Source organism: Denticeps clupeoides, chromosome 11 (assembly GCF_900700375.1).
Source record: "Denticeps clupeoides chromosome 11, fDenClu1.1, whole genome shotgun sequence".
NCBI classification, from domain to species: Eukaryota; Metazoa; Chordata; class Actinopteri; order Clupeiformes; family Denticipitidae; genus Denticeps; species Denticeps clupeoides.
In genome coordinates this window covers 9,284,757-9,303,990 of record NC_041717.1, presented here as the reverse complement: position 1 = coordinate 9,303,990, position 19,234 = coordinate 9,284,757, and the positions used below count along the sequence as shown (strand labels likewise).

At 41.5% G+C, this 19,234-nt stretch overlaps 1 protein-coding gene across 1 annotated transcript; it reads left to right on the top strand.

The window, feature by feature from the left end:
- Positions 1–338: 338 nt before the first annotated feature.
- cntrl (centriolin) lies at positions 339–18,904 on the top strand. Its single transcript, XM_028996992.1, is given in 43 exon segments — positions 339–1,326; positions 1,418–1,548; positions 1,632–1,762; positions 1,860–2,001; positions 2,213–2,399; positions 2,513–2,706; positions 3,541–3,579; positions 4,053–4,172; positions 4,273–4,339; positions 4,342–4,443; positions 4,540–4,649; positions 4,738–4,932; positions 6,280–6,433; positions 7,068–7,288; positions 7,861–8,037; positions 8,131–8,244; positions 8,353–8,498; positions 9,142–9,319; positions 9,410–9,571; positions 9,789–9,959; positions 10,299–10,406; positions 10,495–10,627; positions 10,832–10,971; positions 11,105–11,288; positions 11,513–11,775; positions 11,911–12,056; positions 12,164–12,344; positions 12,590–12,720; positions 12,921–13,061; positions 13,382–13,508; positions 13,621–13,785; positions 14,079–14,238; positions 14,371–14,704; positions 14,946–15,091; positions 15,161–15,234; positions 15,525–15,713; positions 15,953–16,142; positions 16,364–16,527; positions 16,671–16,799; positions 16,873–17,073; positions 17,786–17,848; positions 17,920–18,048; positions 18,280–18,904. Coding segments are annotated over 43 exon segments (6,534 nt in total). The 5' UTR covers positions 339–1,145; the 3' UTR covers positions 18,394–18,904.
- Positions 18,905–19,234: the final 330 nt, after the last annotated feature.

The window sequence follows — 19,234 nt, the reverse complement described above, 5'->3', positions numbered from 1 at the left end:
CAACAATTAAAAGGCTCAAACAATAAATATGTTTTTGCTTATATAGGTTCTCTAGGATTGCAATACAAATAAATATGAATGATTTTTGTATCTGTAAGATTACTAACTACAAACATTGTACACCCTTTTATTTGAACCCATGATCTGTGCTTATTAAAGTGCGCAGTTAAATTGTTCTGCCCTGATTTGGACCCATTTATTTTGCACAACCCATATCACACACATGTCCACTTGCTTTTGCAAAAAGTCGACATATTCCTGTTCGGCGCTCAGACATCAAATGAACTCTTGCTGACCTTGCAACCGTGGTCACGTGACCTAACTCACCATGACCGCGAAGTGCGATTCCTTTAGCCTACTTCCTAACCAGCGCAGGCTAGCTAGTTAGCACTTTGGTTCACTGAGTTTAGTTAAACTGTGCGTCGACATTCAAGCGCTGAGTGCCTGGCCTACACTTTATGTCTACATAACAAGAGGATTAGACTCACTGTCTCTCGGTGACAGTGCGCTGCTTTTCGTGTTGCTATGGGTTTCTATGGGAACCTCCCGGGGTAAAGTGGAAGACTGCTTTGGGTTCACCACGTATTAATCTTAATAAAACGCATTTGTAAGTATGACTTAGTGTTTATTCGGCGACAGGCGAGTTGGTGATGTTTTAGCCCCTGACACCTGTGAGGTTTGCGAGCCAAGTTGACCAGCCGAACAATTCTGTGTTGTATTCTAACTTGCAAATGAATGTAGCATGCTAGCTAGCTAGCTCAATAATCATCTAGCCAGCGGCTAAATTATGGGCTTTGTAGGGGTTGCAAGGATTGGCTGAATAGCGAAAGCTAACTAGTTCAGACACAACATCTTGCCAGCGTTTACGAGCCTGTTGCCATTTAATGAAATGTTCACTTGTTGCACCCCATGAGGTAGATATCTGTCAAAACCAGAAAGATGCAGGTGTTCTTAATATACAAAAAAATAATTCACTAAATAATCTAGAGTTAGGTTAACAACCATCAGGTTGACTGCATTTACTCATCCAGTATTTGGGTAGCACAAAGGCGTTTGGTTTCTATGACTGTAAATTAAAATGAATCATGTTTATTATGCCTCCTGCCTTTCATGGAATTAGGTCAAACCCCAGGACCTAATGTAAAATGAAAAAACGAAAATTGATTCAGAGGACCTTGCCGAAGCGTGTACCAAGAGATGCACATGAGACAAGCATGCTTCTGAGCTCTCGCAGTGGACAGGACACCCAGCTGGAGCTGGAGAGGCTACTGAATATAACTGGAGAGAGGGATGGTTTGTCCTTTAAAGAGGGGCAATCTAATGAAGGTAAAACCATGATGGGGTCAGTGTAATGTTAAATGAACCCATATACTTTTATTGGCACTACAGTCCTGTGTTGTCTGTATTGTTAATTTAGATGAAAGAAAATGCCATGGGATAAGGTACATCACAGAAGACATGATACTGAGAGTGAGCAAACAAGACAATATTGCTTTTGTGCAATCTTTGAATCTTTCCGTGACAAAGACTGGTGACAAGAAATTCAAGGTAAGAACACAGACATGGTTAGTCCTTATAGTTTTTCCTGTGACCCTCTCTTATGATTAATCTTGTCTTATGCCTTCCCTCAGTACATTGAGAACCTGGATAAATGTGCCCGGCTACGGGAGCTCAACCTCAGTCATAACTGCATTGAAAAAGTCGAGAAGCTGGAAAAGCTTCATAAACTGCGAGAGCTCAACATTTCAGACAACCAAATTATGTAAGTACAGCTGCACATAGTCTACTAACGTGCTGATTGATAGTCTCTCAGGAACTTGGAGACCTTTTTTTTTTTTTCTTTCACCCTCACATTGTAGCAAAATTGAGGGCCTTGAACACATGACAAGCCTGGAGGTTCTCAATCTGTCTGATAACTACATTGAACAACTGCCACTTTGGCTGCCAAAGAAACTCCGATCCCTCCAGACACTAAACCTTCGGAACAACAATATTTCTTCGGTGAGCATCTTAAAGTATTATCTTTAAAGTTCTTATAATGGTTGTTTACTTGAATGCTGACTTGTTGTTTACCTGTCTCTTAGTCTATATGCTTTTTTTTAAGCCATAAAACATGGCACATCTAGGGTAAATGATCATGACTTAAAGTGAAAGCTAGCTGCGTGTATTTTTTTTTTTTTTTTAACATTTTGTGTTTGTCTTAAACTTCCAGTTACATGAGCTGGCCAGGCTGAAGCTGCTGAAAAATCTTACAGAGCTGGTTTTAGCAGAAAATCCTGTGTGCAATTTGCCCCACTACCGGCTGTTTTTACTGTTCCATGTGAGGTCGCTGCAGGTGCTGGATGGTCAACCTGTGAATGAGCAGGAGAGACAACAGGCACACCAACGCTTCCACATTGGTACATTTTTCAATTTGTTTCCTGTTTCCTGCATACATACACATATTTCTAGTCGAGGGTTAAATGTACAGTAGGGATCTGTACTGGGAGAAATATCTATAGTGTCTTTGTAGAAGAGATTGAGCGCCTGGAGCATGAGCTGGAGGCCCGTATGGTTGAAATTGAGAGGCTGCAGGATGACAGGAATAAGGCTCTGGAGTCACTGGTGCAGCAGGAGGCGCTTAGCCACACCCTTCAGGCCCAGAATCGGGAGCAGAGGCGCAGCCAGGATCAGATGGAGAGGGAACTGGAGACCAAGTCTGAGTTGGTGGGCATGCAGAACAATCTTTACCATTGTTATTCAATCATACAGATGTTTTCTTTAAAACAATTACATTTTACAATTACATGTTTTTGTTTCAATTTTATTTTAATGCCATTCTTTGCCCCTTCACTGCAATAACTGTTCTTACCAGGGTCTCGCTTTGTCTTTTTTATTGGTATATTGTGCCTGCTTATCTTGTTTTCCTCTTGTACACTAAGCAGCTAAGCAGCAGAATCAGAATCCAGTTTATTGGATGTGAGCATATGAGTAAAAAACATACAAGGAATTTGATTCTGGTCTATGGTGTCTCTCAAGCACAACAGTGTAAAACAATGACAAGATTTCTGAGATAATACAGGTGTACATAAAGTGTAATTGTGATATTGCTGTGTAGGGTGATGGTGTGGGTGCTGTGTATAAAGCTCTTAAAATCATATTTTTATTTAATTCCGATAATCATGTCAGATAGGCTGCCCCCATTCCTAGTGTTTGCTATTATTTTCAGTCATTAAGTCTGCAAATCAAAATTCCATGGATCCAACTGGTAGTCTAATCAGTGAAATCGGAACAAACATCAGCTTCCGTGTTTTTTAATAAAACATTACATATACCACTGCTAAAGCACTGAGCAGAATTATTAAGATAAGATGTTACTTTATTAGTCCCACAAGTGGGAAATTTCCAATGTGTGCACAGTACAAGTTCTTCTTGATGAAGTAGTTACTTTGTAGCTCTGAGTCTAGACTGAAATATCTGAGATTAAATCACTTATTTTGCTTGACCCTCATAATTTGCATGATTTTTCTGTCTTTCCTACTGTTTCTGCTTCCATCTTAGCTTTCATTACCTGCTCCACTGCTGGAATCTATATGTCAGGTACTCCAAAGCTCTATTTTAGAGACACTTTAGATCACCTTTAGATTCATTTTGTTCTGGTGGAGTCTTTACGTCCCTTTCTGTGCTTTCAGGAGATCAGAGTAAGCATCTCATGGTACGAGAATGCTTTGTTCATGAGCATGTTCAACAAATAACTAATTTATGTTTTATCGTTTGGTTTGAAGTTGCCTTTTGTGTGCCAGGTTTATGTATTTGCATGTAAAAAACCTTTTGCATTCAATCAACATTAGTTGTGATTACTTTGCATGTTTTCTGACTTTGAAAAGCTGGATTTATATGCTGGTTTGCCGAGCGCATTGCACTTGGTATATTGTGTATATATTGTATATTGTACCTGCCTGTTTGTCATAAGCTGATTTATGCACCTATCAGTGTTGCAGTGAAGTTTGCTGTGTCATGTTGGTTTTTTTAATATGTTTTATTTTAACATATTTTAATATGTTGCCCACCAGCTGAAACAGAAGACGATGGAACTAACACGAGCATGTCAGAAGCAGTATGAGTTGGAACAGGAGTTGGCTTTTCATAAAATAGATGTCAAGTTTGAGTCCATTCCATTGTACTTTGACCAGGTTAGTTCACTTCAATTGTTTCTTGAATATGTTTGCCAGTTACTGGTAGAAATACATCAGGTTTTTCTTGGTCTGAGGGCATATATATTCTTGTTAACAGGATTTAAATATGGAGAACTCACCAGGCGAGAGCCCCTATATTGGTAAGGCCCGACACAAAAGGAACATTTTAACCAGGGTGGTGTGAAGTCAGACGACAAGGGTCAGGCTGCACATCTTCTCACAGAGACAGACAGCCCAGGGGATGCGCTCAGACAGACTGAAGCTAAAGGTGCAGGTTACATTGGCCAAAGTAGCACTAATAACAATCATGCTTGATCAAGTTAATTAAAAATGTAATTAATGATCATTTTAATTGTTTTAACAGCAGAGACGCGGTTGAGGTATCTGCATCAAGAAATTGAGAAAGCAGAGCAGCAGATTGTAAGAGTCAGTGGAGAACTAAATCAGTTAGAGGAGGCAGCGTCTCAAAAACGGGTGAGAAATCTGCTGAACATTGTCAGGTTCGAGACAGTCCCATAAGCACTGGCATCAATGTATTCCTCATCTCTTTGACCTGCTAAAGATCTCAGAAGCAGAGAAGGAACAGCTCAGGCAGCAGCTGCAGAACAGGATCCAGCATGTGAACCACCTGAGGGCTGAAGCTGAAGATGTGGAGAAGCAGCTAGACAGACAGAGAATGGACATGAACCAGGCACAAAGCGCTCTGGACAAGTTACAAAGCCAACTGGACAGCCTGGATCCCAGTGATCCAAGACATGTCAGTACAATTCAGTTTTCACTACATCCATGTTTTATGAAAGTGTTTCTGTTGCCTCTTTTCATGCCTTTTTCAACAGTATGTAATTGCGTTAACATAGTCCATATTGACCATACAGGCACAGTAGTAAACAAAACCACTGCCTATAGGCAATGACGGCATTTATCCTGCTTTTTCAGGATAATGTTTAAAATGTTTTTAATTTTTCTTTTTTTTTTTCTTTTTTTTTTTTTTTAAAGCTTCACTGATTATTTCTTCTGTGATAAATGTGTTAACAGCAGCGTGACAGTTGCCATGGATGCAATTACATGCATCCAGAACAAAACAACATTAATTCCATCTCCAAGGAATTAATTTTGTTTTACTAGTGAGAGCCCTGGGAAAGAAAACCCGCAGAAAGCAAGGGCATAAAAATGGTCACTGTGCCTTTAAGAAGAGGGCTTTGGACTCTTGGGAATCTCTGTGGTCCTGGGTGGAGCCAGAAAACATGCCCCACTTCTACTTGTTAAGGGGTATTGTTGTAGTTGGAAGACCTGCTGTGATTGGTCGGGAAAAGTCCTTCCTGTGTTGATTCAAAGAGAGGGTGAAGAGTTTACAGAGTGTGGTGGAGCATGAAGTCCAGAGTAGGAGGCCAGAAAAAAAAATGCCCTAAAGCAGTAAGATCATGTCTCTGGGCTTAAAAAAAAAAAAGTACCGGAGGCCCTATGAGTGTCAGTAGAGGAGGAAATATTCTGCTTCTCTGCACAAAGGATCTCTGTACACTCTTCGGGTAGAAGCCGATGAAGAGTAGACAAGCCATAACGGCACTGAAGGACTCTCCAGCAGTGATTTAGTGAGTACTCTGCTCTGTTATGGGTTGTGTTGTGTTTGTCAGCTTTTTTAAGAGCTGATGTCACACTAAAGCAATGCTGCTCTCAGGAATGTCATGGCTTTCATGAGCTCAGATTCACTTTTCATGCGGGGCGACCTAAGAACCGTTATGTAGGTGAAGATGAAGTGCAGAGTATCAGCTTAAAATAGAACGTGCCATATAAAGGTTTGCTTATTCATTTCCTGTTTATTCACATAATATTTCCTGTTCAGACTGGAATGTTTCTTTTTCTTTTTTATTTATTAATTTTACCATTGTTTAAAGAAGACCTTGTCACGCTTAAGATGGAGAATACATTTCATAAACATTTAATTTTAAAAAGACAAGGAAGGGTAAAAAAATCTTTACTTCATTATATATGGAATGCAAACTCAGTGATAATAAAAAAGGTTGTACTCTATAGGTTTTCACTCTTACTTAATGTTTACCAAAAACAGTGCATGTCAGCCTTGAATAGTTTGCTTGTTGTTCCTCAGGCACATGTGAAGGCTCAGGTGTCCAGTAAAACCCAGCTGCTGGACATCATGAGCAAGAGGTTCCATGAGCTGCAGTGCAGGCTGGATGATATGCTCTCCCGCATTGCTAGGGAGACAGAGGAAATCAAAGACCTGGAGCAGCAGCTCACTGATGGTCAGTATGGTTTTAGTGGGACAGACAAATTCAGCTTTTTATGTGCTTTGTCTCATATTCCATGATAAAACTGTTATTTAGTGGACAAGGCGTGTCCTACTTACAAGGAAGATTTGTATCTTATTTTATCTTTTGTATCTAAGGCTTTCTTTCTTATTTGGTTTGAAATCCTCAGATACTATGAGATATAGCATAAACCATTTGAAATCCCACATTATTTTTATTTTACAACAGGTTAGAACTAGCTGAACTATGAGTTATAATTAGTTTTGAATATTCTTTTAGTCTCATAAAGGGCCGTAATTTAAATTCCTTGAATATACTTTTGGCTTCTCAAAATGCCACTAATGCTAAACCATCTTGATTTGGATGAAATCTATTTGAGAGATGGCTGGGTTTATTTCAACACTGAAGCTATGACTAAACCAATACTGTGCTGAAATACCACATGACTTCTCATGTGATGGAGCTCAGTTATAACTGTATGGTGGACTGCTGCTGATGTCTGTTTTTTTTTTCCTTTGTGGTAATTCTGGGCTCCCAACTGCTAGAAGCATTTTTACCACTTTTCAATTTGCTAAAATATGAGGTATATAATATTTAATAATTAATACATCAATGTTATCTCACACAGGTCAAATAGCAGCAAATGAAGCCCTGAAACAGGACCTGGAGGCCATTATCTCTGGACTTCAGGAATATCTGTGCAGCGTGAAGGACCAGGCCCGTGCCACACAAAGGGACTGCCAGCGTCTGCAGAGGGAGAATGAGTCCCTGCAGCATCTCCTGAAGGAGAAGGATGAGCAGTGTAGTCAACTGCAAGATGCAGCTTTGAGCGCTGAAAAGGCTCATGAGGTAAGAGTGCTCCAGAGGCCATAGACGTCTCCATGTGACAAAACAAACACCAAGGCAATAGACTTTTGGTTTAGCATAAAACGTCCTTGCACTGGTTTGGCAATTAACTGCAAAATCTGCAAAGATCTTCTATGGTGTGATAAAAACCTCAAAAAGAAGACTGTTCAGTAATACATTGTGCTGATCAGTCATCAAAATTGACCCATGTAACAAAATAGAGGTGTATCAGTTTCAAAGCATTTAAACTAGTCAAGTTAATCATTATTTAAGAAACCTGGCCTTACTATCCCAGACTGATACTAGACGTACCATAGTGGATTTCAAAGGGTAAGCAGGTTGTTGACATGTCTGAGCAACCATTTACATTTAGAAGAAGCTCTTATCCAGAGTCACTTACAATCAGTATTTACAGACACAATCTCCATGGAGACACTAACAGTTAAGTGTCTTGCTCTGAGACACAATGGTAGTAAGAGGATGTTTGAACCTTGTGGTCGTCTGGTTCACAGGTGGGTGCTTTACCCACTTAAGCTACAACCACCCTAACCTTGCCATGTCCGTTCATTGTGAAGGAAATGATCTGGCGGCAGCAGGACCTGGACAGTCTGAGGAGAGAGAACGAAAGGATTCGTGAGGTCCAGGGTCAGGCTAGTGCATATGAGGCCAGGCTTGAGGCACAGCTACAGGCGAGAGAGACTGAAGCCACACAGCTGAAAGAAGAACTGAGCAGACTGCGCAGAGTCAGCCAGGTATGAATACTATAGTTTTCCTGTCCTGAGAATGCAGGAGCATTAATTGTTCAGGTTTGCTGGAGCATTTTAAATGCACCCTCTGCTTTATAGATGGAGCATTCAGCCATGCATGCAGAACTGGAGAAGGAGCGTCAGGCAAAAGAGAAGGCTGCTGACCTTGAGCAGGAGAACAAAGAGCTTCTCAAGCAGCTCAGTGCACTACAGGTAAGGAATCCATTCATTTGTTTTTACTGTGTACATACTTTATAAATTACAATACAAACCTAGTACCACTATTTGAACTGGTTGTAATCTTACTGGGTTTCTGTAAAGGAAGAGAGAAGCAGGCTAAAGGAGCAGGTCAGTGGACTGCAGGGGAGGATGGCGGAGCTCCAGGGCACCTTTCTCTGTCCCAGAGAGGTCCAGCAGAGACTTGAAGAGTTGAGGAAGAACATTACCACAGGGAAGGGGGTCATAAGGTGTGTTTATTTATTTATTTTTATATCCAGTGGACCCAGCATTAGAACTACCTACCATTTAGGAGTACCTTGTAGTTATACACTCAAAGACTAGACTAGGTTTTCATCTTATAGACCACATGTAAAACTCATCTCCTGTGGGAAAGATCCCACAAGATCACTTCATATGGATCTATTTTTATGGCCTGGTGATATGAAGCACTGATAACACACAAACTTCAGATCCTATAATTCAGTGCGCACTTTTCTGGCAAATGGTGCTTTGGTGAGAGTTTCAAGCTATTTCACAACCCATTTGCCTACAGTGTGGAAACTGCTCCTGTACAGATTCAGCTACAGTTAAAAGATCGCATTTAGCAAGGCAACTGAAGCACTGCATTGTGGGATCTGTAGTTTGTGTTATCTGTGCTTCATAATGCCGGGCATTAATAATAGATCTATAACACTTCACTTTCACTTCATATAAAGTGATCTCAAGGGATGGGGCATGTGGGCCCCATCCCTTTTTTTATGTCAAATGAACACCATTGCTGGATTGTTTGTACACCCCTAAAATGTGTCACAAGCTGGGTCTACATTTACAGGTCAGGAAGGTTTTCTCCTGTACTGAGTTTGACATCCATTTCATCCATTTGTCCAAAAGCTCAGCAGATATTTTGGGCAGGAGTCTGCTGCAGCTACAACAGGACCTACAGTGTGTGGTCTCTGCTGCTCAGACAGATAGGGACGAAGCCCTGCGCAGCCAAGACAGTCTCTCCAAAGAAATGGCTTCTCTCAGGGATTCGCTGAGGAGCTTGCAGGACTTGTACAATTTGACCAAGGTGAGGTAGTAAACATCAGATGTAAACTATGGTGTGTTTTTTTTTTTTTTTTTTTTTTTTATTAATAATTTCATTATTGTGTCTGGACAGCACTCAGAGGAGATGTGTGGGGCACATGAGGCAGAGGTCCGGAGGCTGGAGGAGGAGCTGCAGGAGGTGCATGAACAGCAGTACTTGATGGCACAGAGACTAGAGGAGGCAGAAGACGAGAGAGAACACCTTCAAGCTGAACTTGAAGACCACAATAGACTGGTAAGGTATTAGGAAAGCCATTCTTTGCCACCAGGATATCAGATTATATTTACATAGTACCTGAATTGTACTTTTGCTTTGCACAGGTACTTTAAAAGGGAATACTTCATTAATTAGAGACTTTTAGGCAAATTAAACCACTTCTGCACCTGTTTGTAGTTCACTGTATTCTTCCAGATGTGTGATGTGATGTTGTTTGTTTGATTCCTAAATTAAGGCCAGTGAGTCTCACACAGCACAGCTGCAATCTCTGGACCTAGAGCTTCAGGAGCTCAGGAGATCATTTGCCACTGCTGATAAAATGGCTGCCATGCATCTGAATACAGCCAAAAACCAGCTTCACTCCCTTCACAGCACAGCAAAGAAGATCAGTCAAGAAAGGGCTCAGGTTAGTATCAGCCACACCACAATGGCCAAAAATGTTCTCTCAAATATACAGGGTAAGCATGATTCCTTGAAATAAGTGTATTTGTGGACGTCTTGTCTTATGCGATTCCTCTACTGGCCTAAAATGTTTCCTTGTTTAATCCTCTTATCAGTTTGTTAAGCATGATTGTTTTGTTAACCCATTTATAATCACTCCAATAAAGGCAAAAGATGCCCCCTGCGTTTTTTTTATTATTCAATATTTGTTATTAATTATGAAAATGTTTCCTTGAATATGTAGATATCTTGAAAAAGTTGTGGATGACATTAATCAGAAATCCTTGCTGGTTTGTTTTTGTAGGATGCAAAGCAACTGGAAAGCACCAGAATCCAGGCAGCCCAGGCCGCCCAGGACCTTGAAGCAGCTGAAGCTGAGATCCGCTATGTGCAGAGACTGCTCAGGGAACGGGTAGGAGACCCACAAACCCACATGCATTTTCACTCGGTCAAAAATAAGTTTTGAGCATGCATTTGTTTTGCTTTCCTGGCTACTTTAGCTGCACGGGATGGATAGAAATAGCCACAATTCCACTGTTAAGCAGAAGCAGTTGGAGAAGTTGAACCGGACTTTGAGGAAACAGCAGGCCCAGACAAAGAGGCTCCAGGATCAGCTTGCCCAGGCTAGAGCAGGTGTGTTGTATACCAAGAAATTGAATTACGTGCATTTAAGGATCCTTTTTTTTCTTTCTTGCTTTATGAAAGCATTAAAAAAAAAGTGAAGAGTACTTTTCAGCCAAAAAAAAATCTTATTTTTTAGAAAAATTATCTTTAACAATATATTGTAACTCTGTGTCACTGTGTGACTTCTCTTTATGAATACTTGTGTGTCTGCAGATAAAAATGGGAATCTAGAAGAGCTCCTGGATGAGATTGAATCCCTAAGAAACATTTTGCAACAGCAGAACAGCTATTTGTCCAGCGGAGAACCTCGTCAAAGCCGGGGCTATTGGTACTATGTGCCAACAGCTCCAATTGTAAGAGTAGTTTTACCAAATAGAAGCAATATTATACTGTATAGTCATCTAAGACAGCTGTATCAACTAAGAAATACAAGCTTGTTTATTTGACAATTTCTGATACTCGTTATGATTGAATTGAACTGCACAGGCCCCGAGTCTTGGATCACAGGGAACACAAGACTCTGGTCTGGGGTCTCAGTATCCACCTTCCCCTGAGAGGGTACATCACACCAGCCACAGAACAAGGAGAGAGAGGGTTCCCCCAGCCAGTGGAGGTTACTGGGTCTATTCTCCACATGCTCCCTGGGCTTCTAACATTCACACAAGCAGAGGTATCACAACATTAACCTGTTATTCACATGTTTTATGACTAGATGGTTCGTGCAACCACAGTATTCCAGATGTCTCTATACAATTGCTTACATTTTAAAATAGGAAATGTATAAGAAATGTACACTTCTGTAATCATGCTATTCTCTTTTAAAACACAGTTAGATACAATTTCTTTGTGAATGTTTAGTGAATATGTATTCTTTATTCTGTGTTTGTGTGGCAGATGGTCAGGACAGTGTTTGTGAGAGTGGCACAAATGACAGTACTTCAGAATCCAACCTCACCCCTCCTCATGACAACCACCACTACACGCTGCTGCATGATTGCACCCCACTTCCCCCAGGCACATTTGTATACACCTCTGCTGTGGCCATGTTGAGCCAAAATGGAGACAATGTTTCCTATGGTCCTCATACCAGCAGACTCACTGTACCGTTTATACCTGCCGGGGTCTTACACTGCAACATGCTTGGCCACCAAGACATGGTGAGAAATAAGTACCCTAACCAAAGCATGAATTCAGCTGAAATTGATTTATCTATGATTGTTTATTGTCCTCTTAGATGTCACTGGTGTGATGTGTGACTCATGTTAATTGTCTTTTTTGATGAAATGTGGCAGGAGCGAAAGTTACGAGAACTGGAGAGGAGAGTGAGGGAAAAGGAGAGTAGCGAAACAGGGCAGAATGATTCTGAACTGCAGAGAGACCAACTTCAGCAGGAGATCAAAGCCCTGAGGAGATCCCTCAACCGACTACAGCACCAAAGGTGACCAGCTAGTGTCTTTCATCTTAATTTTTTAAACTTTTGTGGTGTGTGATGCTCTTGTGTGGACTTGTTTTATCATGTTTCTTTATTTGTGGATGTCTGTTCAGGGAGATTCTGGAGAAAGCCGGAGCAACAGCTGACGAGCTGCAGTGTTTGAGGAATGAGGGAGAGGTACTGAAGGAGGTGGAGTGTGTGGAAAAGACCCTTATGCGGCGTCGTGCTGAGCTCAGAGAGGCTGATCGTCGTCTGCTTCTGGCCCAGAGTGACCTGAAGGACACACATGCTAAGGTCAGCCAGAGCTTTAAAATGAACAAATGGTGGTAATAGCCTATGAACCAGAAGACCCAGGTTCAAATCCCACTTACTAACATTGTGTCCTTGAGCAAGACACTTAACCCGAAGTTGCTCTAGGGGGACTGTCCCTGTCACTACTGATTGTAAGTCGCTGTGGATAAGAGCGTCTGATAAATGCATGCTCCAAATGTAAATGTAAACAAATGAATGTGTGTGTGTGTGTGTGTGTGTTTGTTCAGAATAAAGAGGCATTGAAGCGGTACAAAGAAGCTGAGAAACATGTGGAGGACACTGAGCGGGAGATGGAGGAGATGGAGCACAGAGCTCAGGACTGTGCCACCCAGCTGGTGCACACCAAACAGCAGCTCAGGTACAGCAATACTGGATGCAATATCCTCTTCACACAGCCCTGCAATACAGTCATTTATACTCCCAATTCAAAAATATTGGGAGTATAAATTATATTTTCTGCCTACTTTTGCAACATCTGTCACATGTAGGACTAGATTTATATCTAAAAGCCAGTTTTGAGCTCTTGAGCCCCTAAGATAAGGAGAGGTTTTGTTCCAGAAATCTTCACGAAGAAGTGGAGGAGCTGCAGAAGAAGAGAGAACATGAGGGGCAGGCACTTAGGGGGGTGGAGGAGGTGCTGGCTTCCCAAGACACACAGTTCCATGAACTCAGCAGGAAGCTGGAAACTACCACAGAAAAGTGAGCTGCACTGTTTGAATGTGTTAAAATGTGTTTTCATACCATTTCTTTTCAGAATTTTGACAAATCTACATATTCATAGTGGAGACAGGTAACCTGAACAAGACTGGGTTAATTATGCTTTTTGTCAGCATATCTAGTGTCTATAGTATATAATTATACCAATGACAAAATTGTTCTGGTGGACTACTGGCTGGTAAATACTAATGAATCATTCAAGTAAAGTAAAATTAAAGTAAATTGAATTGATTTACTTTATCTTGGACTGGACTGATTGTGTCATCCAGGAATTGTTACAATTTTTGAGTTTCTTTTCTCAGGCTAGAGGCTCAACAGCGGGCACTACAAGAGGCCAATAAGCTTCACGCTGAGTTGCTGGAGAGCTGCAAAGAAGCTGAGGATACACTTATCCAGCGCAAGAAAGATCTGGAACGGCTTGACACTGAGGTACAATGCTACATCTTAGCATCAATTAGATCATTACATGCCACTGGTCCAAACAAATAATTTAATGTTCAGAACTTGCTAGACCTGACAGTGTAATTTCTGTTTTCTGTAGCTGACATTACAGAAGGAGGAGCTAGCAGCAAGAGACTGGAAGCTGGGCCAATGGCATGAGGAAGAGCGTGAACTGAAGCAGAGGGTGGAGCAGCACAGACAGACCTTGGAAGAGGTGCTACAGCAGGGTGAGGAGGAGACCCATGAACTTCATGCACAAATTAAGGTAAACAAGATTCATATTGGTCAGGTCATAGGCACATGGAGTGCGTTGTGAAATCAAGTGGTGATTTGTAGTGGTGGTGGTGGCCTAGTGGGTAAAACCCTCGTCTATGCACCAGATCACCCAGGTTCAAATGCCACGTACTACCATTGTGTCCCTGAGCACCAGGGGGACTGTCCCTGTAACTGCTGATTGTAAGTCGCCCTGGATAAGGGTGTCTGATAAATGCCAAAAATGTAAATGTAGTGGAAGAGGTTTGGGTGTATATTGTGTTTTTTTTTTTTTTTTTTAATCAGGAGCTGCAGGCGGAAGTTCAGGCTCTTTCAGTGAAAAGGGGAGAGGTGGATTCCCAGTTGTCAGAGAGGAAGAGCCACTTATTTCAGATTAAGCAAGAGCAGCAGAAAGAGGATGAGGTCCTGCAGGGTATGCAGTCCCAAGTCAGCAAGCATAAAGCAGGTCTGATGATTTTAGAGTATTTTTACTTCGTCAAAATCTCAACTGCTAGCTCTCAATGACTCCCTTATATTGCACTATGTAATTTGACTTTTAAGATGTAAGTGAATTTACTTTCTGTGTCTAATTACACAGACCTGAAGCACATTCTGGAGATGATCGAGCTAGAAATGGCCGAGCTGCAGGGACTCAAACTGCAGCACAAACAGTGCCTGGATCAGTTGGAGAAGGGCCAGCTGGGCCTTCTGCAGACACGAGTGGAACTCCAGGACCTGCAACAGGAGGCTCAAACTCATCAGGGCGAGGTGGAGCAGCGCAGAAGGCTGTTGGAGCAGGAGACAGCAGAGCTGGAGGAGATGCGGACGGCGGGCTGCAAGGTTAAGGAGGAGCTGGAGAGTGCCAGCAAAGAGAGGGCTAAACTGGTGGAACAATGTAGACACCTGGAGGCCAGAAGAGGCCATGCTGAAAGGTACAGGCTGCTGGTCATATTTTTACCATTATCTGGAGTAAAAATTTAAGCAATAACATATCAATGGGTGGTGAAGAATTATTTTTGAGGCGGTAAAGTGTAGCAGCCTTTCTACATATGATGATGTCATAGACCACCCTTGATAGATAAACATCACAATGGCAAATCTGTGGCAAAGATGGACAATTTTTTTCAGCTTACTGCCACTGCCAGGCAACAAACAGCTTGCTTTGTCTCTCAGGTGCCTGGTACGTGTGGAAGAGGCTGCCCGTGTGGCAGAGTCTGAACGAACCAAACTTCAGGCTGGGCTGGAGAGACTCAGACAGGAGGAGAACCTGAGAAATGAGATGAGAAAAGAAACTACAGCCACACGGCAACAACTGGAAGGTGACTTGTCTATTCCAAACAGTTTTACACCAGATTTGCATTTTTTTGCCTGAATTTTTTCGTGTTCAGATGAATCAGAGGAGCTGAATAGGCTTAAAAAGGAAGTGGAGGAGGCACAGCAACATCTGGAAGAGATTGGAGAGGTAGGCGTGAAGCACTGGAATTAGAGGAGAAAGATGTCTGATGAAAATGCTTTTTTCAAGTTCGAGACTGGACAATATATAAGTAAAACATGTAAGCAGTGTAAACATTTATAAACTATAATTGCGATCTATAATTTTAAATTGCATAGTGTGGTTATTGAGCTTAATAATTTCTTCATGAATAAGAACCACCTTCTACAGAATACTAATTCAGTGTTCAGTTTTTGGATCTGTGTTTGCGTTGCTCCATTCGCCAAAAGTGATGCACCACACATACGCTTGATTTTCAGGAGGTCAGAGCTGCAACAAAGAAACGCGACAAGCTGCTGAAGCAGCAGCAGGACCAAAGGACCGACCTTCAGGATAAATCAGAGGAAGTCGTGAGGAAAGCGCAACAAAAGGAGAATTTGGAACAGCAGCTGAAAGAGCTTGAGGCTGAAGTGTCTATAAAGCGTGCCCAGCTGGTGCAGCAAGAGCAGGTGGGGTGTCGTCCAGTTCATACTTGTATTTATGTAATCTGTACAAAAAGAAATTGTATAAATAATTGCTGATTCATTTAAATTTTATTAGATTTTATGTTTTATTTGTTCATTACAATGGTTATTTTTAACATACATTAATTCCAAAATTGTGTGATTTTCAATATAATAATAAAATAAACTTAGTTTAGTCTGAGTGTGGCCTATATTAACTGACCCCAAGTGTCCTGTATCTATAGGCTCTCAAAGATCACCAGCATGAGCACAAGGAGACAGAGGAGCTCCTAAAACAGAGGCAGCAGAAGCTGCATACACAGCTTCAGTCACTAGAGGGCGCTCTGACTCAGAGGGTGCAGAAGATGGAGCAAGTGACTGCTGCAGTTACAGACGTGGAGGAAAGGGCCTGCAGACAGAGCCGAGAGAAGCAGAGTTAGTTCATAATCAGTCTCATGTCCTGCAGTGATTCACCAATGTTGCAAATTTATTAGTGTACTTAAGTGTATTTTCATGGGACAATGTGTTAACTGGCTGACTGGTTGATTCTTGGCAGTCATTGACAGTGTGCCGCTGACTAAGGAAATGCTGAAATATGTTGTTATGACTAGCCGGATTTGGTCATTGATCATGGAGTTTGCTATCATCATCCATAGGGCCAGAGGTGGAGCAGAGGGACCAGCAGCTGCGTTGGCAGGCAGACCAAATGCAGGCTCTACGAGGGGAGTTGGCTGGATGTCGCCTGGAAATTCAGTATCTGCAGGAGGCCCTTAACACTGAGAGGAGCACAACAGAGGGACGATTAGAGGCTCACACCAAGGTGTGTCTGTGTGTGTGTTACCTGTGTTTTCTGTAATCAGACCAAATGTAGTATTCAGGATACAGTGCAACTTTTAATTTGTTAAAATATAGTGACGCAGTGAGACTTTAATTCGTTGCTTTCACTTTTTCTCTGTTAATAAGGAGCAGGCGGAACTGCAGAGACATCTGACCGCTGCAGAGCAGGCTGCTCAGGAATACCAGGAGAATGCAAAAGCCCTGCAGAAGGAGCTAAATGTAGTTTCCAAAGAGCTACTGAGCTTCAAAGATAAGGTAGCAACACATTTTTATAGAATTATAGATTGAGTCCATTTCTTAAATGATTTCTTCAAAATATTCAATACAGCTGCACAGTCAAGAAGAGGGAGAGAGACGCTCGCGGGAGATCAAGGAAATCATGCGCTCTCTGAAGTCAGATGTCCGTGCCGAGCTCAACAGTGGTGTGGTGGACCTGGACGTCTCCGACATCAGCTCTACCTACGACAGCGACAACCACAAGGAGAATGATCCCCTTATGCCATCTAAGAGACCAGCTTTCAGTGTGAAGGTGCTCGCCAGAACTCTGTTTACTTATATTTGTGAGATTTTACATATTTATCTTTTATGTATGTACTGACATTTTTATGTATATGCAACCTACCCTCCTCCACACGACTAGCCGAGACTATCACCACTTTTAAGAAGAAGGTGAAAACCCTCTTATTCCAAAAATATTACAGATAAATTTAACACATACACATGCATACACATTTAACAAACAAATACAAAATGTATAAATACATTATAATTTTTCTTAGTCTAGCACCCAACACTCTCCGAGCATGTTCTTCAATGACAAGTCTAAGCCTTATCAGGGCTCTTAGTTTGTATACTTGATATTCTATAGAAATCGAACGAGAATTGCTGGTGTCTTCCCATTGTAAGTCGCTTTGGATAAAAGCGTCTGCCAAGTAAAGTAAAGTAAAGTAAAGTAAACTCACATTATTTTTTTTATTCTAGGACTATTTCTTTGCTTATTTGTTCATTGAACTTTTATATTATACAGTTGACCTAGTGTGTCTGTGCTATTGTTTTTTTGCTGCTCTTATTTTGTACTGTCCACTTCCTGACATGACTGTAAATTTCCCACTTGTGGGACTAATAGAGGATCATCTTATCTTATCTTCATTAAAGGGACTAGGATTCACTTTTAAATGGTTATTAAAGGAAAGAGGGGTTGGTTGTCTGACCTGGGCTTTTCCCCATATTCCTATACTCAGGATGAGCAGTGGCGTGGAGAGGTGCTGAGGGAAAGACTGAGGCAGCAGGAAGATGATCTTAAGGTAAAAGTTTAGTTTTTTTTCTTGGTTGTGGAAGGTTTATTTATTTGCCGGCTCCTTGGTTCCTGCTGTAGGCCCAGCTGCGCAGGCGCATGTTTTCCCAGCAGGAGGTGCTGAGTCTGCGCAGGCAGCGGACTGAAGGGACTCTACAGGGCCTTCGCAGGAGAGTGGAAAATCTGGACCAGTTGCTGATCAGCTCAGAGGTAGTATATCTGTCCTCTCTATGAGATCTTAAAAATACCTTTAATGTTTTACCCAAATATTTCATAATATGAATTCCATCTCCATGCATACATACTGTATACTGAAACCATTTCACACAATGTGAGGTTGAACTGGTGTACTTTAATGAATTTGGGTGCTTCCTCACATTTGGGTCAAACGGTGTTGTTTCTGTTACTGAAAGGGAAAAAATATTTACATTTTTCTTTCAGGCAGCCCTGTCTGACAGTTGGAGGTCAGGGAAGGGTTCTGATCACTCCAGTGGTCCAGTGAGGCTGGATCCTTCCCTCCCCGAGAAGGAACAAACACTGAGCTGTTCACAGTGAAGGTCAGAAGGACGGCAGCTGGTGAAGCGGCACACTTCTAATCAGTCCAGAAAACTGAGTGTTTTGTACCTGCATCCCCACACCGCAGAGTTTTAATGTGAAGGGCAAAACTGAACTTGCACTAACGCTGAGGTCAAACTGACGGAAAACTGCGTCTTTTTACTTTTGGATGTGAATGCCTGACTGTATATCCCCACATGATGTTGAATTTTGTAAGTGCCTAATAAATTGTATAAGGAATTCCGTTAAGCAAAAAATGTGAATTGCCTCGAAGTCACTGTTACGTAGGCAAGTAGTGAGGCTCCTCAGGTTTGTTCATTTTGAAGGTGAGTTCATTCCTATTTATAAATTAAAATACAGGCACTTTTCGTGCCTTTTTTTATAATTACATACAGAAATGTTTGTAATATTTTTGCAGTTTGGCAGGTAAGCTGTAACACTCATGATGTCATTGTTATGTCTTTATTCTCTCACAATATTGTATGCAATAAACTTTTTTTTTTTTTACTTCCATCACAATCCATTTGTCTTCAAACCAGACAGCAAAGTATCCCCCTCCCTCCCATAAATCCAGTTCACACAAAGGAATATTCAGGATCAGCATTCTTTAAGTACTTTATTTACAAATATTAAGATAATTTTTCACTGTATTCTTTAAAATGAAGTACACAGTTGACATGGGTGTAACAAAAGCTTATGTGCACGCAGTTAGTGTAACGCAGTCATCGAGAATGCCAAAAATAAAGCAGTTCAGATAAGCATGAGTTTTATACAAGAGTGAGTCACAGGTACTTCTGTGTAGTCCCACAATGCACAGCTTTTATTTAAAGAAAAGATCGAT